Source organism: Phyllostomus discolor, chromosome 4, assembly GCF_004126475.2.
Source record: "Phyllostomus discolor isolate MPI-MPIP mPhyDis1 chromosome 4, mPhyDis1.pri.v3, whole genome shotgun sequence".
NCBI classification, from domain to species: domain Eukaryota; kingdom Metazoa; phylum Chordata; class Mammalia; order Chiroptera; family Phyllostomidae; genus Phyllostomus; species Phyllostomus discolor.
Genome location: NC_040906.2, coordinates 22,880,800 through 22,908,225, shown reverse-complemented (window position 1 = coordinate 22,908,225; position 27,426 = coordinate 22,880,800). Strand labels below are relative to the sequence as shown.

The 27,426-nt window shown below is 38.3% G+C and overlaps 1 protein-coding gene across 3 annotated transcripts in view; it reads left to right on the top strand.

Annotated features, from left to right (window-relative positions):
• The window catches only part of CCNYL1 (cyclin Y like 1), a 32,708-nt gene extending 6,381 nt beyond the window's left edge, over positions 1–26,327 (top strand). Inside the window, exons 2-10 of one of the 3 annotated variants that reach the window (XM_028510333.2) lie at positions 2,487–2,561; positions 4,242–4,276; positions 9,827–9,927; positions 13,037–13,072; positions 15,276–15,327; positions 16,143–16,262; positions 19,863–20,029; positions 23,636–23,798; positions 24,969–26,327. In XM_028510333.2, the coding sequence (XP_028366134.1) occupies positions 2,487–2,561; positions 4,242–4,276; positions 9,827–9,927; positions 13,037–13,072; positions 15,276–15,327; positions 16,143–16,262; positions 19,863–20,029; positions 23,636–23,798; positions 24,969–25,079 (860 nt within the window). In that variant the 3' untranslated portion in view covers positions 25,080–26,327. Of the gene's footprint in view, positions 1–2,485; positions 2,562–4,241; positions 4,277–9,826; positions 9,928–13,036; positions 13,073–15,275; positions 15,328–16,142; positions 16,263–19,862; positions 20,030–23,635; positions 23,799–24,968 lie in introns of those variants that run through there. The other 2 variants (XM_036022968.1, XM_036022969.1) reach the window with 2 other exon arrangements.
• The last annotated feature ends 1,099 nt before the right edge of the window (positions 26,328–27,426 follow it).

The following is a 27,426-nucleotide window of genomic DNA, read 5'->3' as shown; positions in this document are numbered from 1 at the left end:
AAGTAACACTGCAATGAACATAGGGGTGCATATATTCTTTTGAATTAGTGTTTTGGATTCCTTCAGATATATTCCCAGAATTGAAATCACTGGGTCTTAGTTTCATTTTTCATTTTTTGAGGAACATCCATACTGTTTTCATAGTGGCCACACCTGTCTGCATTCCCACCAACAGTAAGTGAGGGTTCACTCTTCTCCACAGCCTCGCCAGTGCTTGTTTGTTTTATTGATGATGGCCATTCTGACAGGTGTGAAGTTACGTGGGTACTTTAAACAAAGCATTATTTTGGCTCTTATAAATTTCTGTTTATGATATTTGTTAAGGAATGAGCAAATGGCTTTTACCTGTTGTGGTCGTCAATACTGTTGATTAATTAGGTCTAGGTTTCTTTTAGTTGCAAGTTAAAGAAAATCTATCTTGAAATAGCTTAACTTTTTAAAAAAATATTGACTTGTAAAATCAGAGTTCACAAAATAAAAATCAAGGTATTCCTTGATCCAGAAATTAAACGATCTTCTCAGAACTTGTCTCAATTCTGCACTCCTGCTGATCTCTCCTGAAGAGGTCCCAGGCTGGCTCTGATTGATTGGCCAGCTCTGGGGCATGTGCCCACCCCAGAACCCTACGTATAGGGTAGGGCAGTTCCCACTTTTTCCCTTGTCTCTTGGGCTATTTTTGCTCTTTTGTATTTAGATCCATAACAGTACATTTTGGTCTGGGGTGTGCATGCACTTGTGTGCGTGTGTGCACGCGTGTGTTTAAGCCTGCTGCTTCTCTGTTTGCGGTACTTTTCCTGGACTTTCCATTAAATATCTTTATCATGCTGTAGGCACTGATACATAATATGGCTACTTCTGCAAACATTTCTGCTTATTTTTTAGATTCAAAGGCAGTATATTTGCTTCATTTTTGGTAGGAAGTAGTCTTGAACCCTTTCAGAAGCTTTGGGTTAGTGGCAGCTGTGAAAATCTCTGCCTGTCAGTTTGTGCACAACTGAATTAATGTATTTTTCTGAATAGCTAACAGTGTCTCATTTTTTAAATGTGTGGAAAAACCTTTGAAGTCATTTTATGGACTTTCATATAAAAATATTGAATGGAATAGTTGTTCCAAAAGCAGCTTAATAAACTTGAAATTCAGTGAAGGAATTTCTTTAGAAAATACAGCAGTTAGTTTAGCTATATAAATTTCTAGTGCTGGCCACACCATTAAAATGCATGATTCAGACTCCCGTTAAACCAGGAAGTCCCAAATTATGTTTTTGCAAGATTCTAACTGTATATGTGGAGGGGAAAAAAGGATTCTAGGTAGATAGATTTTTGAAATGCTAAGTTAGGCATTACTCATCACTAGACTGATTAGTTTTTAACCCATTAATGTGCATTTTGATTCTCTAAGAACCAGTGACATAGTATATTTAGATTTCATCACCAAATGCCCTTTTAAAAAGAACCATTAATATGTGGTTTGGGAAATATCATCTTAACCATTCCTCTATTAGGATATTGGTCCACTTCCAAGATTAGTTAAGTGGTTTGAGATGGACATTACTGAGGAGTATCATAGGGTTCTTTTTTTTGTTTTGTTTTAATGACAACTTTATTGTTCCATATGGTGACAAACTTTATTTTCAAATACCTGTTTTGTGTTCTTGCTGAAATAGGTTATCCCACCTTAGTGCAAGGTGGACTGCAGGCAGACCTACTTTTACACAGGCATAGCAAACATATTTTTCAAGCAGCCATATGATCAGCTCCAGAAACTATTCTTATTAAACCCCCAAATAATCATGTGACATAGAAGGAAGAAGTGAGACTAGCTTTGGAAATTGGGGGCAAAAGTTAAAAATTAGTTTTATGAAAGTATTAAAGATCACTATCATGAATGTGTTCCTATAGATTAGGACATTGAGCTTTTATGCTATCCTGGGAAATCTTCCTCAGTGAGTATCCCTCAAGTAAACCACAGCTAACTAAATGAGTTCATCTGTTGAATGGAATTAGAGTTAGCCTAAATGTCTAAAGAATATTTGCCAAAAACAACCCACTTGGTTTTGGCATGTTTAATACATTAGTTGGTATCTGACAGTAATACGGGCCACAGCATAACTTACTTCTTGAGACCGTTCCTGGAATGTGCTAGTAGTATCAGCAGAAAGGAAGGTGACCGTATATTTTTAATTGATAAATAGAAGTGGGAAAGCACATATATGATTCACCTAAAAGTTGAGTAGATTATTTAGGTGCAAGTTAAAAAAGAAGTCTAAGAGATAGCCTGCTTTTATTCCATATGTATAGAGAGATTCTACAGTTTTGCATTTTTCCAGTAGAATTTTTATATTGTTGCCTTGACTAGAATTGGCTTGTCATTACTAAAAACTCTTCCCAATACTGTTAAAAGTTATTAAAATTGATGTGTAGCTGTTTTTAAAATCTTGTTTTCTACTCAACTAAGTTATTACATACCTTCTTTCTCTTCTTATTAGACTTAGCTTTGGAATCAAACCCCTCCGACCATCCGAGGGCAAGCACGATTTTCCTGAACAAATCTCAAACAGATGGTAAGCCAGTATTTTTTTTCCTCTGAGAAGATTGAAAACTGTTTTTGTTTTATGTATTATAGAAAATATTTAAAAGAACTCATACATTGGTTTAAATGTTTCACTTTTTCGTGCATCTACTTGTTTTATTTTAATATGTGATAACAGATACACTTGCCTTTAGTTGTCACTGTCTCGGTGGGGAGAACGGGGAGACTGTGTGCTCACACAGGTCGCACCTCCTTATCAGTACCATCAGTCAGCCACGTGGTTTAGGTGTGCTGTGTTTCTCCAAACCGCGTCCTTTCCCCTCGCTCCCAAGAGCACACATTTTAAAGATGAATGATAGGATTTAGGTCACAGTTAGGGTTTCATTTGAACAAATCAAAAAAGTCAGTTTGTATATAAGGATTGAATTTATAATTTTGGCCCCATTTAACATAGTGCTCAACCAAATGATTCTATCTCACATCCAGATTTGTATTCAGAATTTTCGAACTATTCGAAACTGTCTCATTCTGATGTGACACTGTACACACCAGAGTGAACATATCCCCAGTGGAGGTTCCCAGGTTAACCTCAGCCCATGTAAAGACCCTGTGTCCTGTTTACCTCAGGATAAGAATCAGAACTACAAGATTTTAACACTTCTGCTTGCTTGCTTGCTTATTTTCGTTAATGTTATGTTAAATCTAGTTTAATCGCTTAAAAGGCCACACATGATCAAGTTTTTCACTTGATTATGACAGCAGAACCACAAGAAGTGAGGATTCCATAGTGTTTGAAGTAATGCAGCACAATAAAAAATGGGGGTTCTGATCTGCCTTTTCATGGTGTATGTGTATTTTGCCTGTCTTGAGCTGTTCATTTTTGGTTAGAATTGCTTCTCAGTTTTTCCCAGAGACATGGGCTGCTTGCATGTAGAGAGAGTGGAGACAGAAAAGGGAGAACTAGCCCGTGCCCCTCTCTCCAGTCCTAAGGAATACGCGCCTCTGATGCCCGTTGTCCATCAACAAGGTGGTGTGGGAAACATGCCGCCCAAGGCCCTCTTCAGAGTTTTTATTCTCCTTCCGACCTTTGTTAGAGCAGGTCGATTTTGTGTGCTGTAGATATGGTCAGTTAGGGTAGCACACTCATTTTAAAATTTAAATTTAAATAGGTTACTTTCCAGTTGAGTGAAGACCCATTAATTTTTTTAGTAAGGTATTTTAATTGATTACCAGTAAGTAGTTCAGGATGTTTTCAGGGGTGTTGGTGCATGGAGGGGTTAGTGCCCCGCCAGACACTGGTTCTGAGAGCTGTCAGCTCTTAGATCCCAGTGATTCAAGTAAGGTGGGTATAAATGTGGAATGAGAAACGAGTGCTGGGTATTCAGTATGCAACAAGTGAAATGTATTAGGTAAGTTTCTCACCTGGCCTGATTTCTTTGCCTTTTTCTTCTCTATCTGGAGAGTCTTTCATTTGTACCTGATACAGAATATCTGTTAGGTCAAAAAGTAAAAACTATGTTTTTAGCTTTCTTTACTTGATGGGACTCACCTTGCCAGGTGATTTAAATTATAAATTTTGTTGGAACTTATTTTTAAAATGGAACGGAATTTTGTCTCATTTTGTATGTTGGTAATCTGTCAGATAATCAGCAACTTTTATTTTCTATGGCATTTGTATCAGAATTGATCAGTTAATTTTTTTTATTCTCAGTGCGAGAAAAGAGGAAGAACAACTATGTAAACCATGTAAGTAAACAGTTGAAAAGTTAAGTAAGAAATTAATAGTTTGAATTAAAAGTTTTCTGCTATGATTCCTAAAAAATATAATGGGCCCAGTGCTATTAGCATAGACGTCTTTTTGTAGATTTTCTAAATCTCCTTTGTTTTTCTAATTATCAAACTCCTAAATTCAGGAAAGCCTTTGGCTTAGTAATGCCTTTTTTTAAAGAGTTCTGACATTTAAGTTAAATTTCAGTAACATGATTGTGGTGTAAAGATCTGCCTCAATTTTAAAATCTTACTATTTTTACAAAAATAACAAAAGTTGTAATAGCTAAGGTAATTTTCAGCACTATTTATTTACTTCCTGTCATAACAGGTGAAAGTTTCGCTTTCTTATTCTATCGTGGTCTTATTTCCCTCCCACTGTTCCCTCAACATGTAACACGGTTTTCAGAAAATCAGAGTCACTATTTACATTGTTATGACCATGCAAATATTTCTCACTGCCAAGCCATTTAGTTTTCTGACTGCGCTATTTCCTTGTATAACCCTCATTCTTTTCTCAAATGTAACTGAAATCTGAGCACTTATACACTTTTCCAGGATAATACAATCCCCCTCTTGCCATGATCTCACATAGCCAAGTGCAATAAGCAGCCTGGTCTCCCTGATTTAAAATAATAATAATAATAATTTATACCTATCAATCTAGTAATTTGACAAGAGAAGGATGATTACCAGACAAATACTACATTTACGCTACATTAATTTAATACTTAGTAATTCTTCATTTCTGTATGTGCAATTAATTTCCTGATTTATATCCTCTTGCCTGTTTCCTAACAGCTATTTTCCCCCAAATGTTGTAACATTTGTCACATGCCTATCAAAAATATTTTCTGTCTGCTAAACACATTTGTTCCATTTTTTTCTTGGAAACAACCTTCCTCAGCCTTTTATCATCCTACTCTAGTGTGTAGACTGGTTTTCCCGGGCCCTGCTCTGTGCCCGTTTTCCTGGCGAATTATCTCTTTGAAGTCATCTAGGAGCTCACATAACTGCTTTCTCGTGTTGGATCCCCTGTGTTCTAGATTCTGTTTCCTTGGCTTGTTATACTCTGTTGTTTTACTGGGGCACGTTTCCCTGGCAAAGGGTTCCTGTGCAGAAGTTTTTAGAGATCTAGCCTCTCTGAAATGCCTCCTATTTGATAGAGTGTAGAATTCTAGGATGAAACTAATTTTTACAGTTCAGAAGACATTTCTACTGTTTTCTCATGTACAACATTGCTCTTAAATCTGTTGATATTGTATGATACATTGTATGTTACTGATTTTAGTCATTCTTCCCCATCCCTTCCTCTCTGGATGCTTTTAGTACTTTCTCTATCCCTGGGATTTGGAATTTCATGGTATGGTTTGGTCTGTACCTTTTCATTTTTTGCAGCCATTAAGTCTGTGGATCTTTTCTCATTTCAGTGAATTTTTAAAAAATACTTTCTCTGTTCCTTTTTTTCTAGTATTTGTATTACTCAGAATACTAGAACTCTTAGACCAGTATTTTTTCACAATTTTCGAATGTTTTTCCCTCCTCTTTTCCATTTCATCTAAAAGGAAATCTCTACTTTTTAAGAGATTTGCTTGAGTTTGTGCTCCAACCTTCCTATTGAATTCTTTGTTTTGTCTATCTTGTTTTTAATTTATAGCTTTCTCTTTTATTGTTATTCTTTTTTAATAGCATTCACTTTTTTCACCAATGCACATTTTTGCCTTTTTGAGGTTAAGAATTATTTTTTTAAAGTTTTCATTTGCTCCTCCTGAATTTTATCACTCCCCTTAATTTCCTCCTTCCCATTTTGACCTCTCTTACTTGTTGGCTTTCCTCAGATGTGCGGTGCTCCCTGGCTCTATCTTAAGATCTGAATGGAAGCACCAGGAATGAGCAGGACTTGTGTTAACTGATATCAAGGCCTCATTCGAGGATTTTGGGGTCGAGCCTCTGAATTCCGAACCTGCCTTTGGTTCTGTTGGATAAACTGGCTTCCTGTTCCCGTCCTGGCCACGCTTATAGGCACCAAGTTTGTGCTTCCTCTGTTCTGCTGTGTCACTTGCCAGGCCTTTGTCTAGTCTTCAGCTTTCAAACATTAAAAATTACCTGCTGTTTGTTCTATATTGTGTCTAACCTTTTCTTTTTGCCTTTAATTCTAATGAGGTATCTCCAAAAGGAAGGGGAGAGGAAAATGGATTTGTAGTCAGTCCCACCATGTGTAACTTAAATTTAGAACCTATATTTAAGCGTAAATCTGAGTTTAAAGTTTTAATTCAATGTAATTAATCATATTAATTCAGAGAATATTTTTGGCTATACCTATAATTAGCATACTATACTTTTCTGCCAGAGCCTTAATTAAGAATTCTATTCAAACTGCTTATCCTGCCATATTGTCCCATTAATGTGCAACATAGATGGAACAGTTTTCATTAATGCATAAAATGTTCTAAAATTTTAGCTTAATTAAGTCATTAATTCTTAATATTCAAAACTTGTGAAAAAGTAGAGAGAAAAAAGTAAACTTTAGCTTTTTTAATGGGTTAAAATGAGCAGTAGGCACCATGGGTGGGGGGAGAATTTCAACAGGTACTTGACCTTTGATAGTAGTAAGTTCTGGGTTGTGACTTGTTAGAGTTTTAGGTGTGATTATTGTTCTGGTCTTTGCCTTTGAACCTTAAGTGTGCTAAGCAACTCCTTGCCTTGTAAAGATTGGAAAAGTCCATCTAGTATGTCATTAGTGCTTAATGAATGAAGATAAAGTATGATTCTTTCTCCCTGTGAATTCTGGTGACCAACTTTAATAATACCTAAGAACACTAAATTGTCAATATTATTTTGGCTGTTTAATTTTTTTTTTGTATTTGTGTTTCATATCTTTATGTTTGTCAGTGTAGTTTACTGAGGTTGTCAGCCAGCAACAGTAAGGCTTTCACCATAAGGGACTTTTGTCTTAAATTTTTAAGCAATATGAGGGGTAATTAACCTGATGGCAGCCAATATATATCTAGGCTTTGCAGAAGCTTAATTCTGCCACCCTCTAGTGATTACCAGATACTCGATACTGAGAAGTTTGAATAGCAGGGAGTAGGCCTGGACTGCTTAGAAAGTTTTCAGTGTTTCTAATTTACTAAGTGAACCCCCATTGGGTTGTAAGTCCACATCTAATTAAACATTCAAAAAGTTTTAGCACTAATATTCAAAGATAAACCAACATACATTTAAAATAGAAAACAAATTAGATAATGGGAGCAAATATCACCCAAAGCTTTACCAACTGTATTTTAGTGTATTTTTTCCTATTCTTTATACTCCCCCAATATACAGGTTTTTAATCATAATTGACTGTATTATGGTATATTACATACTATGTTACACCTTAATAGTAGTGATCTTAAAATATAACCTTCCATTTCGAATAAAAGCATTTAAATGAATATTCATTTTTTATGCTGTATTTGTCGTTGTTTTGTTTTGGGGTTTTTTTTGAGATACAAAAAATAAATTACATGTTGACTCTGTAGCTTAAGGAACGTAGGAGAGTCTTAGCTATAGCTGAAACATTTCTTGCTTAAAGGACAATTTTCCCCCAAATTGTGGTACTTTTCAAAAATATGTTCTCTGGAACTTTTGGTTTATAAGGAATAGGTACCTTTGCAGTAAAACATCTGAAACAGGTGAAATGGTGTTTTGTAGGTATTTCTCAACATTGTCTACTGACAGTTTTTAAATGCTCTGTATTTTAAGAGGCATCAACTAGATTTTCTTTCTGTCCCATCCTTTGTGTGTTTGTGGGGAATACTGATGGGAAAGTGTGACAGCGTGATGAAAATTATTTTATGTCAATATGAGGAAGGAAGGCTCATCTGAATTCATTTTAAAAAATACAGTAAAACCAAGCATATTACATTTTTTGTACTCTCTGATATTAAAGAATGCTACTGTTACTTTCAACTACTTACAGTGACTGGGATTAGTTATTGGCCTTTTAAGGAAGAGAATTGTCCTAACATAGTTTAGGCTATGTCAGTATTTGATTATTGTTTTATTGTTGGGCTTTTTACAAATCAATGGATACTTCTAAAGTGTTTTAAAGATAGTTTATTTTTTAGAGGGTCTCAAAAAGTTCATTGTCACCTCTCCACTACAGATACATTCTAATTTGTATCTGTAGTAAGATTTACCTTGCAGTTGTAGTTAATTTTAAATAATTTGTCAAATACTAGGTGAACTCCTAATTTGTCCCAGATTCTGTGCTCAGCAGCTAGATGGAGGTAGGGAAAAAGTCCTCCTTTCCCTAGAGAAACTTGAGGGTTTTTTTTTTTTATCCTCATCCGAGGATATGTTTATTGATTTTGAGAGTGGAAGCAGCAGGGGGGTAGAGGGGGGGAGAGGGAGAGAGAGAGAGGAAGGAAGGAAACAAGCAAAGGAGGGAGGGAGGGAGACAAGTAGGTAGATAGATAGATACATCAATGTGAGAAACATCGATTGGTTGCCTCTAGTGTGCTCTGACCAGGAATCGAACCCCCAAGCTTCTGGTATATGGGACAATACTCCAACCAACTGAACCACCCAGCTAGGCCAAGAAACTTACTTTTTTATGAGGGGGCTTCCCCATAAGCAACTGATGCCATGTAACAAGTGGTAACCTAGATGCTTGAGTGTACAGAAAGGGGGACGTTTTGTAGTGTGGTTACTGGCAGAGGTACCCTGGAGGTGGATGAGGAGTGGGGAGGGAGTTAAGCTTGTTGGGACAGGAGGAAGAAAAGGCGTTGTAGGCATAGGAGCAGCATGAGTGAGGCAGTGTTGTGATGAGTGTCAAATAACTTAGAGAATTGAATTAATAACATTTAGAAATGAATGGGCAGTATTCTTTGAGGTTCTCACTTGAGTAATGTATTAAATTCTCAGAGTTGTTTTATCTGATTTTTAGATGTGAAAGAATCTTAAAACAACACTCTTTCATCCTCCAGATAAGGAACCTGAGACCCAGGGAGACTTTTGACTCCCTAGCTAGGTAGCAAATGGGCAGCGCCGGTGCACACTCACCTTTGACTGACACGTGTTTTGTCACACTGTCTCCTGAACTAATGATTATCATCAGCTTTCATTTACTGCGATAAAATGTTCTTGCTTCAATATTCTATAAGGAGTTATGTTTTATTGTAGTAAATGAATAGTAGAAATAGAAAATTTTAGCTGCTTTTCATTGCTTGAGACAAAAACACTGAAATCTTACTCTAAACATTTTACAGCATTATAAAGGGAATGTATAAGGATCTGCCAGATTATAGGTACTATATCAAGGGAAGAATTTTATAGTCTATTCCTCAAATCTTTTCTATGGAAGTTAAGAGTCTCTATCTAATGGTTTTCCCATGGAGCTGCACATGATATCACACTCAAGCAGTTCGTGGAGTATAAGAAAAATCTTAATGCTTAATTGTTTGACATTTTAACCAAGGAAAAAGCACATATTTATAGGTTTAACTTACCGTGACATTTTCTTCTATTTCCCTTCCCCTTCAGGTATCTCCAGGGCACCTTACTAAAAAATGTAGCTCATGCTCAACAATATTTCTAGATGACAGCACAGTCAGCCAGCCTAATCTTAGAACCACAATACAATGGTGAGTACAACTAGGTTGCCAAGGGCTGAGTGACAGACCCCCTTATGCTGAAGGCATCCTAGCCATATGTAATTTCAGTCATTTGATTGTCCTTTTCAGTGATCAGGTTAAGAAACCGGTGCCAATTACATATTGATTTCAAGAACCTAAATATGAGTTTTCGATTTCCATTTTAATATTAGAGTGGATGGAAGGAGGGAAAGCCAGTTAGCAAATAAGAAATCCTAGAAAAAGTACTTCTCTTTGATGTATTTCTGTTGGTTAGACATTGCTGAACATAATAAAAAGGAGAGACGCTTTTTATTGTATGTGTCTAGAAAAAAAGTATTTCTTTATGAGATAAAGGCCTAAAACAATGTGTATGTACTATTTTGGAAGCTACTCTTGGAGGAAGGTACAGCTTGTCCCCTATTTCCACCAGAATGTATGCGCCTTTAAATTTAATTAGATTTTGTCAGGTTGTTTCCATCATACATTTTCCCCCCACACTATTTCTGTGTAAAAATTCACTTCTTCTTATGACCCAAAGAGGGAGAAAAGATGTCAAACCAGTCTTAAGGAATAACTTTTCAAACTAATTTCTATGTGGATATAATTTTTTCAACTGACTTTTTAATTTCATAGATAAATTAAATTTAATTTTATATATGTATAGATATATAAATATCCAAAATACTATCTAAATCCATATATAAGAAAATCACAGCAGAAAAAAATGAGAAAGGTCAAGTTTTGGAAATGTAGCCATGGTCAAGTTTCTTTTTAAGCAGACACCAACGGTGTGTCATGATGATGGGAACACGTCATTGATTTACTGGTGGTCTGGGAGCACCACCTAGTCCACGATTGGAGATGCACTTTAAAAACATCCTAATATGAACTTTTCAAGCATACTTAAAAGAGAAAAAGACAAAACAGGATGTAGAGATTCTGTACTCCCACTGGGGTTGTCCAAGGAACATTGTCAGTATCTCCTTCAAATATGTGTGTTAATTTTCCAGAACACAATTTGGGAACTGCTGTCCAAAAATATTAATAGCCTCATCCCTGATTTTAATTTTTTAGTCTTAAAAAATATAATTAGCTTGTACACTTAATTTTGTTTAAATATACAAGATTTTTTTGCTAGTTAAAGTATCAGTAACTTTTACTTCAATTAAAAATAGCATGTTCACGATTATAATCATGTGTCTTTCTTCTCTGATGACAGTAGTTAAGATCAAATTGTGTTTCAGCAAAAACTGAGCCTTGTCTGTTTCTAAAGTTCTGAGCTGTGGCACCTACTGAGAATAATCGCTGAGCATTTTTATTCAGCCAAGACATCAAATCTATGAGTAAAAAAACCCCACTGGACTTTGGCTATATTCTGTAGCTTTTTTTTAATTCAAAAGATTCTGACGTTACAGTGTATAATTCAAAAGTAGTTTTAAAGATTAACCTTGCTCAGACAAGTAAGTTTTATGTTATTTCTCCAAATTAATCTAATTCTTGGAAGTTCAGTAAGTTTTAATTTGCTCTCATTAAGTTTTGAAGATGGTCATTCAGTACATTAACTATTGGTGAAATAAAAGTTTACTGAGAAAATTAATAGAGCTAATTGGCTTTTAAGGATGATTTTGAAGAATGTTTATTATGGGGTAGTAGTACATTGTTCTCAGTGGGGTGGGTGAGCCTTATTAGGATCACTTATGAAACCTTTTTCAAAATATATATCTCTGAAAACATGCATTCCATCCCTCCTCCCCCAACACTCGCTCACTCTCACAAGCCTTTAAACCGAAGAAGGATGTGAGGCGAGATTACATGGACAAAAGCATCCAGGGTGATTCTGATCTTAACCCTGATTCGTGAGTTCCCGAACTTGGCTGCACATTGCAATCATCCGGGGAGCTTTAAAAACAACACCAAATCTTTCCAATGCCATTTAAGTCAGAACATCTAGGGGTGGAAGCCAGGCAGCTTTTAAGGCTCCTCAGGTGATTCCAGTGTACGGCTAAGCTTGGGAACCACTGTCTGATCAGAGTGTAGGAGAAAGAACTGCTTCTTACTATTGGTGGGACCTTAAGCAAGTCCGTTTTAAGCCCTGGTTCTGTAAAATGGGTTGTTGAATTAAATGTTATCTAAGGTTCAGTGATCGTTTTCATCCTTGAAGTTTTATGAAGTCTGTGATTTTAAAATCAATTTGAAGATAAAACTATTTGAAGCACTATAGAAGTATCCATCTTTGATGCTAACAATGGTATAAGCCTTTTTACAAGTGCTAATATTCTAGGTGTCTAGTTTTAAAATTCAGATTTGCCTTCCCTCAATTATTTCAAGCTTCATTTTAGACACTGGGGGCAAAAGGAGAAGAATACGTATAACTTAACCAAGAGAACCTGTTTGTTGCCTAATGCACAATATCTTTGAATAACTTAGGAATACAGTATTTTTCACAGTATCTGAAGACTTACATATCTGCTCATTAATATTTCACTTTAGACTAATTTTGAAGTAATTTATTACATATTACACTATTATGCTACATTGTTAGCACTGCTTATTTCAGGATAGCTAGACCTATAGATTTTGTGGGTTCTTAACTGCTATTAAATTTTCTGATAATTGTGTAGAAGTGATTTTAAATGATTTTATTTGGTATAGAGCACTTTATTTACCTTTAGGAAAATGATAGGAAATGGGTGGGTAGGTGGATACTGAAGCAGATTGACAGAAATGCAGGGCCTCACAACTCTTTTTTTAAAAAAGCATAAAAACTACTCTATGGCTTAAATTTAAGCATGTGTACAAATAAAGATAACTTGTATAGGATAAGAGGTTCTGTGAGTAGAAGGGTGAATGACAGAGGAAATATATGATCACATATATGTTATAATAAAGTAAACATGGCTTCTAACAGCATGTTGTTTAGCATTTTGGTTCCCCTATTTTTGCTAAAAGCCAAAGAACTAAGACAAGGGTGCAAGCACCCATATGATACTGTTCGGAAAGAGGATTTCAAGGCCACTGGGCAGCTGGGAAGGTCTTCCCCCATTCTAAACCCCTTTTAAAATATGTTTTCAGACATAACATATTAAAATCAATGTTACAATTTTTCTTTCCTCCACAGTGTGACCTTAGCGATATATTACCACATAAAGAACAGGTGAGTTTTAAAATCTGCCTTATTATTTTAGCTATTAAATTTATAAGATATGAAGTTTAGTGTTAGTTAATAACTGTAGACATTGAAGTAAGCCATGGAGTGCTTTTATTACATTATTGAGGCCAGTCATTTGTTTTTGCCTTAGGACGCTTGTTATTGTGGATCCCAGTGAGTATTTGTTTGTATTAGAAATTAAAATTGAGAATTTAAAAGTAAGTCCCTTGTATGTTAAAACGATTTTTATAGCACTCTTGACATTTTGAACTAGATAATTCTTTGTGGCGGTGGATTGTGTTGTGCATTGTAAGATATTTAGCAGCATCCCTGGCCTCTGCTCCCTGTGTTCACTGGATGCCAGGAGCACCCTCTCCTCGCTGCATGTTGTGACGACAAAAAATCTCTCCAGCCGTGGCCAGTTGTCCCCTGGGGGACAAACATCACCCATGGTATTAACATAATTTTTTTACTTTTTTGCAAATCTCTTTAATGTCAGCCTTAATAGAAGACAGTTGATTCTAATGTATACTCTGTCATTTGCTATCATTTTAGTCATGTCAATCATTTGTTTTGAAGAAACAATATAAAGACCCAGTCTCATGTAGCTATATGTGTCTAGAAAAAGGTGTATTTCTAAAGCCTTTAGATAATTGTGGATATTCTTTGACACTATACCAAAATTGCACAAGTGCTGGCTTGTTAAATGAGTTACAGTGGAATTTAAAATTATATCCATGAACTTACAGCAGGTACTTTGTTAAATTAATACCCATTGATCTATTTTGCATGCTTAATGGATCTTTTACTTATACATGATTTTGCAATAATATTATACATTGGTCATTTGGGAAGTATTGGTTTACATTTCTTTATAAAGTGTCAGAAACTTCTGTTAGGATCACCACCAGTCTTACCAGAAAAATGTTTAAGTATTGAAAAGCTGTCAAGCTCACAAAAAGAAGTACAAGTTTTCCCAAATCCCGATGTTTAGCTTGATAGCTTGAATTGTGTCATTGGCAACCAATATACAAGTTTTTTTTTTTTTTTTTTTTTGAAGTAACAGGCTTGCTTTTTGTTTTTGAGAGCATGACCGTTGTGCTATCAGATAAAGGTGTTATTCTATGAAAAAAAAAAGTGGCTTCTTCAGCTCACAATTAAGTTGGAAGTGCTTTTCCACGAAACGCGGCCGCATCGGTGCGTGCTTCCCACTTATTCCAAGTGTGAAAGGAAGGGTCAAGGTTTAATAACACTCTTGATTTTTCAGCTGCAAGAGACCATGAAGAAGAGAATGACTACTACAACAGTGTGGTACCATGCCTTGATTCATGCTCAGGATTCACTCTTGCTTTTACACTGTCATTGCTGTGTCAGTGTAAAAGCAGGCGATGCCTTAAGATTCCTGTAAAAGCGGTTTTGACCTCATGGGCCTCCTGAAAAGGGTCTAGGCCCACAGCAGTGTCCAACCTTTTGGCATCTCTGAGCCACACTGGAAGAGTTGACTTGGGCCACACATTAAATACACAAACACTAATGAAAACCAATGAGCAAAAAAAGGGTTTCAAGTAAATTTACAATTTTGTGTTGGGCCACATTCATAGCCATCCTGGGCTGCAGGTTGGACACCCCTCAGGGAACCCAGGTGGCCGCCAGAACATATTTGGAGAACCACTGTTTAAATGAGCAGACCGTATCAGGTGGTGAACTTTTAAATCAAAAGACTGGTCACTTATAAAATAAAAAGGCAAGTTTTTAACTCAAACTACGTAAAAGACACGAAGAAATACGCAATAGGAATATACCATACAAAACTAAATAAGAGGAAAAAAAACAAGGAAAAACACGAATCTCATATTCCACATGAATTAAAACTCAGAAAACATTATTGCCTCCTACTAATAATGCTTTATAAAACATTCTCGTGTGTTCCAATATGAGGTTAGAGAAGTGGAAATATACTTTGTTAGGGAAAGTCAGTGCTTATAAAGGCACCTCTGGCTGGTCTTTGGAGAAAAGATTTTGCAGAATTTGATGTGCTAAGTAAGAGCTCAGGAAATCGTCTTACAGAACGCAAGAGCATAATTTGTAAAATGCTTTGTTGAAGGTTAAGCTTCTCCCTCCACCTCATCTCTACTCTCAGCAGATGTGTTTCTAAGGTGTTAACAATTTCTGAATAAGTCTTTTTTAAAAACACATTTTTATTTTTTAGAGATGCAAATAGATCCTTGGATATTTTTGATGAGAGATCACATCCACTCACAGTAAGTATCAGCTTTATTGAGGTTATATTTTTTCTCTCATACAGCTGTGTTTATTTCATGCTGATTTGTATGAAATCAATTACTAGAAGAAAATTACTTCCTCTAACTTGGAGTCAAAATCGTCTTTCTTTAAATATTTTTCCCCACCCCTTGTTGTATCTAATTATTTTACAAAAGAAATGTTGTAAAAGGGATATGTCCGTACTGAGTTGCAGCTTGTATAATTAGTAAGCTAAGCTAAGTAAACATACCCAAAAAACAGAAAATGTACCTTTGTAAGATAGTTTTTGGGAGCATCAAACGATATAAATACTTGGAAAGAAACTTGATAGATATGTTACCATCTCTATGAAGAAAATTAATCAAGATGACAAAAACTTTCGAATTCACTTCAGATGCTCTGTAGCAATATGTGGCTGGGGATGACTATATAACACAGCACCACCTTGGAGCCTTATGGCTACAGGGAACTGAACGTGTATTTCAGAATTGATTGCAGAGACGTGTGACATGGCGATCAAGACTTTTGAGCCTAACAATAGCTTACATTTAGATAGAATTTATAGCGGGAAGGTGGAAAGGAATACATAAATTTTTTGAGGCTCTGCCTGTATTTGCCATAATGAATGGTGGTGAGTATTGAACCACTATTGTTTTTTAAGATCCCATTGTTTATATTTAAAAGACTAACAGACATGACACCCAGTAAAAATTATTTTAAGGGGCATGTGAGCACAAGTAGGAGACTGCTATCAAAAGAATCCTTTACTTTTCTTCAATGGATACTTACATTGCATTTTTTTTTCTCCTTTCAGCGAGAAACAGTTCCAGAGGAATACTTTAAGCATGACCCGGAGCACAAATTTATTTACAGATTTGTTCGTACTCTTTTCAGTGCCGCACAGCTGACAGCTGAGTGTGCCATAGTAACTTTGGTAAGGTAGCTCTTCCTTCATAAAGCATCTCTCTCTGTCTTGTACACAGGGTGTGGTCCTGTTCACGTCAAAGAACTTTATTAAGAGAAACCTATCAAAGAAAGTAAAATACACACATCTGAGCTTAAGAATCATTGTTATTTAAAACGTTGCCATCGCTGTTCTCATCACAAACGGTTGCTGTTAAAGGCAGCAGGTGTGCTGGTGGGGTAGCATGGGGGCAGTAGCCAAGCCATCTGGGCCACAGGCTGAGTATAGGTCTAAGCTGAGTCCCAGGCTGAATTCCCCAGGCAGTTCTAGTGTGTGTCTTGATTGAAAACCATAGCCCTAACTTTTCTGTTTCTCGGATGATGGGTGGTAATCCAAGCCTTCTGTTTTCTTGTGAGGTTGCCCAGGATTACAGTGCCAGTAGTACCTGAAAAGGCTTTGCTAGTTGCTTGCTGAGCTATAGCTGGGTAAGGACCTTTGTGTCACCCATACAGAATTCCTATGCTAAGATTTTATCATTTGGAATAATAAGTCCTACAGCAAATGTAACGGGAAGAGTCAATGGCATGGTCTGGAGGAAAAGAATACTTGGGTCATTGCCTCCTCCTTTAGCATCCAGTTAAAATGTTGGAGAGGAAGCTTGTGCTTCTGAATAGAGACCCCGCAGTGGGCACTGGATCAGACACAGGCCTTTCATGGAGCTAACCAGCTGTTTGGAGTGCTCAGCACTTGCTGGAGAAAGGCAGGAGTGCTACTTCCAGGTAGAGAGCTGGGTAATAACAGGAGGGAGAGCATCTGGGTGGGAAGGGGGGAGTTCTTTGTTGACACGTTAAGCACCTACAGCACCTTGGTGCACCTGCAGCAGCAGAGCAGCAATGTCTAGTCATTGCAGCGGGTGGAATTAGAGTGTTAAGAATTAAGAGTAGTGGTTCAAGTGCAGAGAAAGCACATGATTCAGAAGTGGACAGAAGATAGAATTGTGACAAAGAGAAGGTATTTGGTGGATATTTATGGAACGAGTAACTTCTTGGCAGCATTTAGCATTTTGCCCACACTTTCTTGAACCTCACTTACCTTGGCTTTTCTTTGATCATTCTCTCCTGGTTTTCCCACCATTCTAGCCACTCCTGGGGACGTGTCCCCTAAGTGCTGATGAACCTCACTTACCTTGGCTTTTCTTTGATCATTCTCTCCTGGTTTTCCCACCATTCTAGCCACTCCTGGGGACGTGTCCCCTAAGTGCTGATAGTGCTTACAGATTTAAGTGCTGAAGAGGGAGGAGAGAACAGGTTCCACAAAGTTCTTGACTGGTGGAGTTTATATTCTATGAGGAAAATGTGCATTTTTCAGTGAGTGTTTTTCACAAGAAGATAAAGCAGGGTAGAGTGGTAAAGTGATTACAGGGGCTTACTACTTTACATAGAATGATGAGGAACAGCCTCTTTAAAGGGATAGCATTTGAACCGTGTCCTGACTGAACTGAGGAAGATAGGGAACTCTGGCACTACAGGCAGAGGGGACAAATGCAAGATTCTGAGACAAGTGCACAACGTGCATTGTGTTTTCAAGGGACAGTGAGGGGTGGCCAGTGTAGTCAGAGTAGTGGGAAACGAAGGAAGGAATGTGGGACATGGGGGCACAGAAGGGCAGTGTCCTATCTTATAGGGCCTTGTAGCTTGCAGGCCATGGGAGTAAGTTAAATTTTTCTGTGATGGGGAACCTTTGGCAGATGTCGAGCAGGGCAGTAAAGTGCTCTTTAAAATTAAAGAGGCTATCCTGGCTGCTTTGGGGAGAATGGACTGGAGTTGGTAGCCTGGGCAGTCAGAAGGCCGTAACTGTGATACAGGCAAGAAGGGACAGATAGAACAGAAAGTGTGGTCAGGTTACCAATGACAGGTAGAGATAAGAATTGCTAACAGATTCGAGCAGGTTATCTCAAATGGGGGGTTTTGCCCCAGCAACTTGGTAAGTGAGCAGTGCCCTTTATGTTTGTCAGGAAAGCCCGAGGAGTGGACAGTTGGGATGAAGAGCTCTGATAAGAATGCGTGAAGGCACCTTGGTACAGGAGTAGTTTCAGCACAGTGGTAGTGGCAGGGGGCAGGCCCAAGTGGGTTAAGGGGAGAATGGGAGATGAAAGGAAGCGTCAGGGCATTTCCTGTGAGAGAAATGAGAGGAAGCATTCTTGGGGTGTGGAGGGTGTCATGGGAGCAGCATACACACATCACATCGGGGAGAGTCTCTGGCCGACGGAGGATTCTTCAAAGAGAGGTAGTTGTGGGAACTGTTCTGCAGAAGTGGATGGAATTGACTTCGTGATAGAAGAGTTAGCTTCAGCGAGAAGAGAGATCACAGTTCCACCCACACAGGAGGGTAGGGGGAGTGAATGAATAAGTAATGTCACATGCAAAGTTTGCCAGTAAAGATGACAGGAAGTGGAGAAAATGCTAGTGGTGTGTAAGTGCCTCTAATTATTTCTATAAAGTAGAGAGTAGAATACCTGAGAGCACTGAGTTTTGGGGAATGGGTACAAAATTTCACTAAGAGCACATCATGTTTAGTAATCATTCATTCTCAAAAACACAGCTGAGGTTGGAGAACCTTGGTAAATCTGAGCTGTCAATCTGATAACCTTCAAACAGTAAACATAGTCTTTAAAATTGGACTTTTTTCTTTTTGTCAAATGGCGTATATACTCTTCTGCAAAGCACCCGTTGAGGTAACAACAAATCACAGTTTACCTCTGTACTCTTTACTCAGCTGTTAACTTTGCCCAGTTCTTTGTAGAGTAGACATTTAATATATGTAAAAGAAATCATGAAATCCCACAAGCTACCTGGCAGGTTTAGAGGAGAACCAGGGATAAAGAGACTGGCAGCTCTGTTACCACCAGAATTGACTAAAGCTTCAGATTCTGTGAGGCAGAGATGGATTTCATAAAGTGATACTGGAGCAGTGAACATCAGGGGTTGTGAGAGGGACTGTCCTTCGTCTGCGTGCGCGTTCTTGCAGAGGCACTAAGACAGGAATGCCCACAGCTGTACGGCCCAGCCTCCCGCACACCTGCTCGAGCTGCCTGCCCTGCTGCGCACACAGCAGCCACTGGGAGGCTCCATTGACCACCAGTTTTTCTGTTCGGTGCGTGCCAGACAAGGACCTAGTTACTGTGAAAAGGATATAAATGTGCTCAGTATTGCCAGAGATTTACTTATTCAAGTATTATGAAAAGCACCACATAACTACCAGCCAGGTAGGAGGCATTGCACGCAGTAGGCACTCAAGTATTGAACTGGTTGAATTTACACTGGGCCTGTACATGCGCTGTTTTTTATAAGTGGAGAGGTAATAACACAGTGCATTTCTTCAGGATGACCTTTGCTAAGATGCACATTCCAGTGACCAAAAATTGGGCTGGGAATTCACAGGGGCAAAGTAGGCAGTGGAGGTATCTGATGTGCAACTGTGACTTCGTCTCTGGCTTTGTCTGGCCAACCAGTCTCTGTAGAACCTAAAATAAGAGGCATGTAAAAAATAGTTGAAATGTCATTGCTAACAGTTCTTTATCACAGCACTTAAACTGAATGGAATTCAAAGACCAGTGCTCTACTTTTGCAGGTTTACTTAGAAAGGCTTTTAACTTATGCTGAGATCGACATTTGTCCCACTAACTGGAAGAGAATTGTTCTGGGAGCCGTTCTTCTTGCCTCCAAGGTCTGGGACGATCAGGCTGTGTGGAATGTGGACTACTGCCAGATCCTCAAGGACATTACCGTTGAGGACATGTGAGTTTGAAAGGTTTTGGTGAACTTTCTAACCATTTTCCAGTGCCTCATTTGCCCCCATGAAGTTTATATGTTAAGAAATATTTGTAAAGCTTACTTTGTGCAGAGAACTGAAATAGGCATAAAATTACATACTTCTTTCTAGCCATCTTTGGTGTACCAATTCATATTCCTCATCATTAAGTAGGTCTTGATGTGGTGGTGTTGTAGTAACCGGCTTGATAATTATTTCTGTGGTGGTTTTTGACAAACATTTCACAAGTTCACTTACCAGAACAGTACAGTAAATATCTTAATGGCTTTCCTAAAACATCTACTGGTTTCAGTCCATTTTTAAGGGGCATACATCTGGCCCTTGAAATAAATGTTTCGCCATTGTCAAGGTCTTAGAAGCACTAGATTATTGAGGGTTTGTAGCTTAAACTTGAGTCACATATGGTATATTTACTTTTATCGTTTTTTTTTTTTTTATATGAAGTTCTGTTGTTAAACCATGAGCAGCCCTGGCCAGGTAGCTTAGTTGGTTGTAGCATCATCCTGATAAGCCAAAGTTGCAAGTTCGATCCCGGGTCAGGGCACACATAAGAATCAACTAATGAATGCATAAATAAGTGAAGTGGGGCCGGGGGGCGGAGGGGGGAAGTTAAGAAGCCATGATAGAAAATTAGCCACAGCCCTGACCAGTGTGGGCCAGTTGGTTGGACATCATTCTGCAAAGCAAAAGGTTGGTGGTTCAGTGCCCAGTAAGGGCATGTGCCTGGGTTGTGGGTTTGGTCCCTGGTCAGGGCACATGCAAGAGACAGCCAATTGATGTTTCTCTCCCTCACTTCCTGCCTCCCTCCCTCTCTCAAAATGAATTAAAATTTGTTTTAATTAAAAAAAAATTAGCCACATGTATTTCATCTTTGTATTCTCTCCTGCCCGTTAAGAGAATTTCATGTTTCAAAATAAGTCTGATGAGTTAGGAAGCTCCTACCTCTCAGGCAGTTGAAGAAACATTACTGGGCATCATCCAGTGCCCATCCCACTCGAGAGTTTCCTGGGGCACTCAGCAACCACAGCGGTGCATTGTGGGAGGCAGTGGGTTAACCACAAGGGCGCTCCTAATAGATGGCTCACCAACGTGTGAGTGAAACTCTAACTTTAACAAGGGCACTTGATCTGGCCACGTTGACTACTGTGAAGGGCCCTAAGGGTGGTAGCAGGATAAGCCAAAGAGGTATTTTCCCGCAGACTCTTAAGCTGCCCACTTGACGGTGGAAATGTCTTTGCGGGTGGCATCTAGGAAACGTGAAAGAGTGCCTCTTGGTGATGAGCAGCATGGGAAGAGCAAGATCGTGGGAGGTAGTGGCAAGAGTTTGTTTTTGTTTCCTTTGCTCCCTATTCTAGATGAGACTTACTCAGAATTACCAAGTGCTTATTTACAACTGAAGTGAGGATACTGTGACTAAGAGAAGTAGCTGTCAAAGTGGCTTTTGGTGCAATTGCCCACTTTGACAATAGTGTAAACTGAGTAGTAATGGGGATGTTGCTGGTAGCCATCTTAGCAAACTGTGACAGCAAATGATGAATTTGAAACAAATGGAAGTACTTTTGGAAGCTGCAGAAGCTAAAGGGACTTTCATCACCACTGTCATGAGTCTTCAAACTGGTCCCCGGAGGGAAAGAAGGTTTGTAATCGTGAACACCAGCCCTGCCATGATGGCAGCTGAAATTTTCTCAAAACCTGCAACTGAGCTGGCTAGGGCTCTCATTTTAGTTGTAACCTCAGAGAGCCACAGGAAGCCTAGTTGTAAACATGCTTTTTGCGTAGGAACAGAAACACCAGGAGCTTTTGTTGATGCTCTTTGGAAACTGGAAGGCATTACAACAGTGTTTAGTATCCATTGGTTTCATCCCCCTGCTGTTGACTATTTGTAATGTTCTCATTTTGACTCTCAATTGAAAAATTGGTGTCTATCAGCTTTTTCTTAAAACTTTCCAACATCTATGTGTCTTTTTAGGATATATTTCCCTTCAAAAGAATAGGTTAAACTGAGCAGCTGCTATTCAGAAAATTTGCTGCGCCTGTAAATGGTATGCTATTCAGCCATCTAGCCATTGAAAAAACAACAAAAAAACCCAGAAAATGCATATTCTGTAGGCATACTGCTTTTCTTCTGTGATTAAATCTCTATTAATAGACATGTTAATCCTATGAAGTACTGTATTTCTACACAATTAAAATGTATTAGTGGAGAAAATATAAAAGGGGTAGTGAAGTGCATTTATTCCTGTAGTAAATTAAGTCCTGATTAGCTGGTTATCACAACATTATCTGATTTACATTTCTATAGCCTTATGGCCATATGAATAGGAAATGAATTTTGGAGGTCATTTTGGAAGTCGGTTCAGTTGGGTTTAAAGTTCAACAAATGAGACTGTCTCATCTCTGCTCGTGTTCTGACTGCTGTCCATACAGGAGAATAGCCTTTGCTGACCTGTCTAATGGGTAAAATATCAAAACTTTAAAACTAAAAAAACAAATATGTTAGAAAATAAGCCTCTCCTGTTTGTTCAGGTATTATCATTTTTACATTAATTAACTCTGTCAAGGGTTCCTGTGACAGTAGCATGATTCACTCTTAATTCTATATTTATTTAAACACTTGGCAGGTGACGGCACTGTGGTCACATAGCAAAGGACTGCTCCCAACTTTCTGTCCCCGCTGTACTGAACTCACCCCTGTGGCTGTGTTGTTCTCTCTAGCAAGGGATGGTGGATGCTGAGCATCTCTGGGTTGCACTTCCAACCCGGGAGGAACGCTGTTGGAGTTTGAGTCCAGAGCTCTATCAGAGGTCATATCATAAAGTGGGTTCATCCGGACAGGATATCTGTCTTTAATCTTTCTGCCTTCCAGTTTAAAAAGTGTATCTGGTCCTGTCATAGTGACGGTTTCTCACCCCAGTGAGATTAAGGTGAACAGAAGAAACTTGTGTTACACCCTCTGACATTAGCCCCGTGCACTGAGGCACGGGGAAGGGTTCCTTTTTCCATCAAATGTGGCTTATTTATTTATTTATTTGAGATGAATCCTTGCTGCCTCAAGAGTTTTCCCCCTCAGGGATAATAGCGGTGGCTCTCGATGCATCCATTTGTTGCCGTGGTGATGTGCCCACTCCTTTTGTTGGTGCATCTCTACTTCAATAAGCCCCTTCCTGTTATCGGTCTGGTGAAAATGTCCGCAAGTTCTTCAGAGCTAATAAACAGCACGCATCACTCCTTTCATCTGATCACTATAGCGGGGCCTTGCGAGTGCGCGAGGAGCATGAATCGAACAGCTGCACTAATGGAACTCTGAAGAATGAGCGCGAGTCAGCAGCACGGGTGCACAGAGGGCTGTAACCTCCTCCCCCTTGTCCCGAACTCAGAGTGCTGGGCTGCAGAAAGGACCACAAATAGCTGTACCTTTTTCGAATATTGGTGTATTAATATAGCTGAGTAGCCTTTATTTGTTTCAGAATAAAATTTCAAGCCATGTTAGTAGCTCAGAATGACACTTCCGAAGATAGCCCAGTTGACTAAAATTGTCCTGTGTTGGTTTTGTCTCCTTCTCCCCTGCCCAGGAATGAAATGGAAAGGCATTTCCTGGAGCTACTTCAGTTTAATATTAATGTTCCTGCCAGTGTTTATGCCAAATACTACTTTGACCTTCGCTCCTTAGCAGACGACAACAACCTGCCTTTTTGTTTTGCTCCTCTTAGCAAAGAGAGAGCACAGAACCTAGAGGTAAGGCTGTGGAATCCCCGAGTGAGGGTTCTGTCAGCCACCAAAGCCAACACCTGTGGACAAATTGTATTAAGTGATTAGGAACGTGGAAAGCTTTTTTAAATGAACAGATTGAAGAAGAGCTTGTTATAACCCATTCACATCACATGTCCAGTGTCTTTCATGGTTTCTACAAGGGTCCCACATTGTCAGCAACAACAGCAACAGAAAATTACAGGTCTCTTCTGTGACCATAATTCTGAATATTTTAAATCAAATTTAATCTGTTAATGGTTTTCCTTTTGACCCTTCCTTATAACCATACATGAATTTCTTACAACTGTATCACTAATCATATCTACATACATAATCTACTTACCATTCTTAATTCATTTTGCAAAGTCATGTCTTTTCTGTATATATTTTGGTTCAGTCCCATGAGTTTATTAGACAGAGCATTACTGGCTAACCTTAGAAACATGCAGTATACCTAGACTAAATACTGTGTGTTTCAGATACTGGGGGTAGAAAGTACATGGGTTTTTAATGGAAATGGTAAAGTACATAAGACAAAGTAATTTATGGCTTATGATTTCTGATAAGTATACAAAATTATTCACAACTAAAATGGATACTTTGTGTGGTACCCTGGTGGTAATAAGACATTTTTCAACCATAATTAATGTGCAAGTAAAATAGTTCCTTAGCGTGCTTCAGTCATAAGACTTTTCCTACCATCCAATAAATTACAGCACATGCCTGCCTCATTAAAATTTGCTTAGAGTATATAATAGCTAATGAAGATTGGATGGAATTTGAATAGTTGAGTAAACAAACACCTGTGTTTTGCCCGAGTGTGTGTGTGTTATGTTTAGGGAATAGAGGCAATGGATAATATTGCTGTTAGGATCCTGTTATACCCTTGATATCTTTGGGAACCCATTTTTAGGTAAGTCTAAGTTCCCCATCACCCTGGCAATCTAATCATAGGCCCTAAAGGACTTACCTCAGTGAATTAGCAAGACAGCACCCCCCAAACCTGGCAGTTTAGACCTCAGCCACCCAACACAGCAGAAACTGAACTATGTAAGGAACAGTGCATATATGGCTTAAAGGTGATGCTTTTTTGTAAAGGTTGGAACCTTTGTTTTCTTTCACTGTACCTGTGTTCTGTTTGATTGCCTTTTCTAGGCCATTTCCAGATTGTGTGAAGACAAAGACCTGTGCAGAGCTGCTATGAGAAGGTCTCTCAGCGCTGATAATTTTATTGGGATTCAGCGTTCTAAAGCCATCCTGTCTTAAGGGAGAAATGAGGGGTTGCAACATCATGAGCCCCTCATCTACGAGGACTGGGAAGATACCACCTCACCTGCTCAAAAACCAGCGGAGTTAGTCCCTCACCTGGGAGGATTGGAGAAATACCACCTCTCCTGCTCAAGAGCCAGCAAAGTCAGTAAGACAGACATCAAACTGAAGAGCCTCGTGGACAGCAAGTACTGTGCTCGAAGGAAAGAATGGGACCTTGTCAGTGCAACACACTCTTTGTCCTTTACTAAACGAGTTACAAAAGCCACTCCAAAGCAATAGCTCCCAACCCACACACAGATATTTGCTTACAATGTAGGCTGATAACTGTGAACTATGTGAGGGTTTTTTATTGAAGTTTAAATTTTGAGACTTGAAAGACACTAACCATATATAACTTTTATGTTTCTCCTACTTTTCTGAACTGCCCCCTCCAAGAAAGAAAACAGAACCCCCTCCCCCACTGTTGCTGCATAGTCCTTTACAATCAGTGCAGTATTACCATTAAAACATGGGACTCCTAACAACTCATAAAGCCACTTAGCAACAAACTGTGTAGCATTGTTAGGTATTGAAGGATTCTTCCTATTACATCATAGAAACTGCTAGTTTATTATTGGCCATCAGTTTAAACCAAAAAGCTGCTGAATAACACTTGCCATTCAAATTCTTTGCAAGCACTACTTACTAGCATATTAGCATGTTTGGGATAAGAGAAAATTTCAGTCATTGATTATCTACTTACAGTGGGTCCACGCTACGTATCTTAAGAACTATATTGGGATTAAAAAAAAAACTATAAGGATGCTTCTCATTTTCTGATGTGTTTCTTTGCTAAATAAATGTATCAGTAGATATTTTCTGATAACAAGCAGGTGACGAAATAGGTGTTCCCCAAGTACAGCGTCCTGTACCTGGGTCCTCCAGGGCCCTGCTGGGGAAGGAGCAGCGCCACCCACTCACAGAGAAACATCACATGGAAGTTTACATTTCTATTTCTTGTAAACTTAGTTTGGTAAACTGTTAAAATGACAAGTTTCAGCCAGTCTTTGCCATCTTTAAGAGGAAGCTGAAACAAAAATTAAAAGCTTAAATGTTTAAAAGACATTTAAATTTTCAAATGGTTTTTAAGTTTGCAGCATTTATACTCCATGTGCCAAAGCTTAAAAATTGCACTGGGACTTTATGGGACACCTTGTATCTCCACAGAAATGCCCTCTTTTAAAAATAAATCTTTGCAAGTCATCATATAGGTTATTTTCTTGCTTTTTATTTATTTTTCTCCTTTTTTCTTTTTTGCTCAATCCCTCCCCTCCTAGACCTTCAACACTGCCCACCGCCCCCGCCCCCCAGCTGTCAGCCTGCTGTCTGTCCATGAGTCTGTCTCTGCTTTGCTTGTTAGTGCATTTTTTTCATTAGATTCCACATATGGTGTGAAGTCATATGGTATTTGTCTTTCTCTGACTGGCTTATTTCACTTAGCATCATGCTCTCCAGATTCATCCATGTTGTCACAAAGGGTAAATTTTCCTTTTTTACTGCCAAGTAGTATTCCATTGCATAGATGTACCACAGCTTTTTTACCCACTCATCTATTGATGGGCACTTGGGCTGCTTCCAAATCTTGGCTACTGTAAATAACTCTGCAGTGAACACAGGGGTGATTAGATGGTAACATTTGTTTTCTCCCAAAGTTAAAACATGATAGGTCTATTTTGATACAAGGTTCTTAATGGTTTACGTTCTAATCTTTTAAGATACATAATTATGGCTTCCCAAGAATAGCATTACAAGGAAACTTCAGTATAATAAATTAGAAAATTTTTCACAGAAGAAATAGAAATGTAAATCCAAATAACATAAACAAATTACCAAAAATAAATAAAATAAAAATAGTTCTTTGCAAGCTATGCTGTATACCTGTTTTGATCATCAAAGTGTTGTTTTTCTAGATTTGGGAAAGGAAGATTATGAGGAGCAGTGTTAATTGACATGTAATATATTTAAAGGAAGTGGACCCTAACAAGTAGTGTTTTGAAAGGAGGTGATAGGAAATAGCTCTTCTTCCCTACATGTTGACTCGGCTGTAGGGGTCCCATTTCAGTCTTGCTATTTAGGAGGAAATGCAAATTTCAGGAACTCTTACCCCAGGCTTTGGGCAGGGAGTTGAGTAATCAGTCTTTTCGAAGATTGGTAAAATGTCACCTAAACTTGAAATATTTTTTAAAATGTTCTCAACTATGTGAAATCTTTCATTTACTTACCTTCTCAAATGTATTCCTAGGAATTTTGCCTATAAACAAAGCATTTCTGGGCCAAGGAATACTTTTTCTCAATATACAAT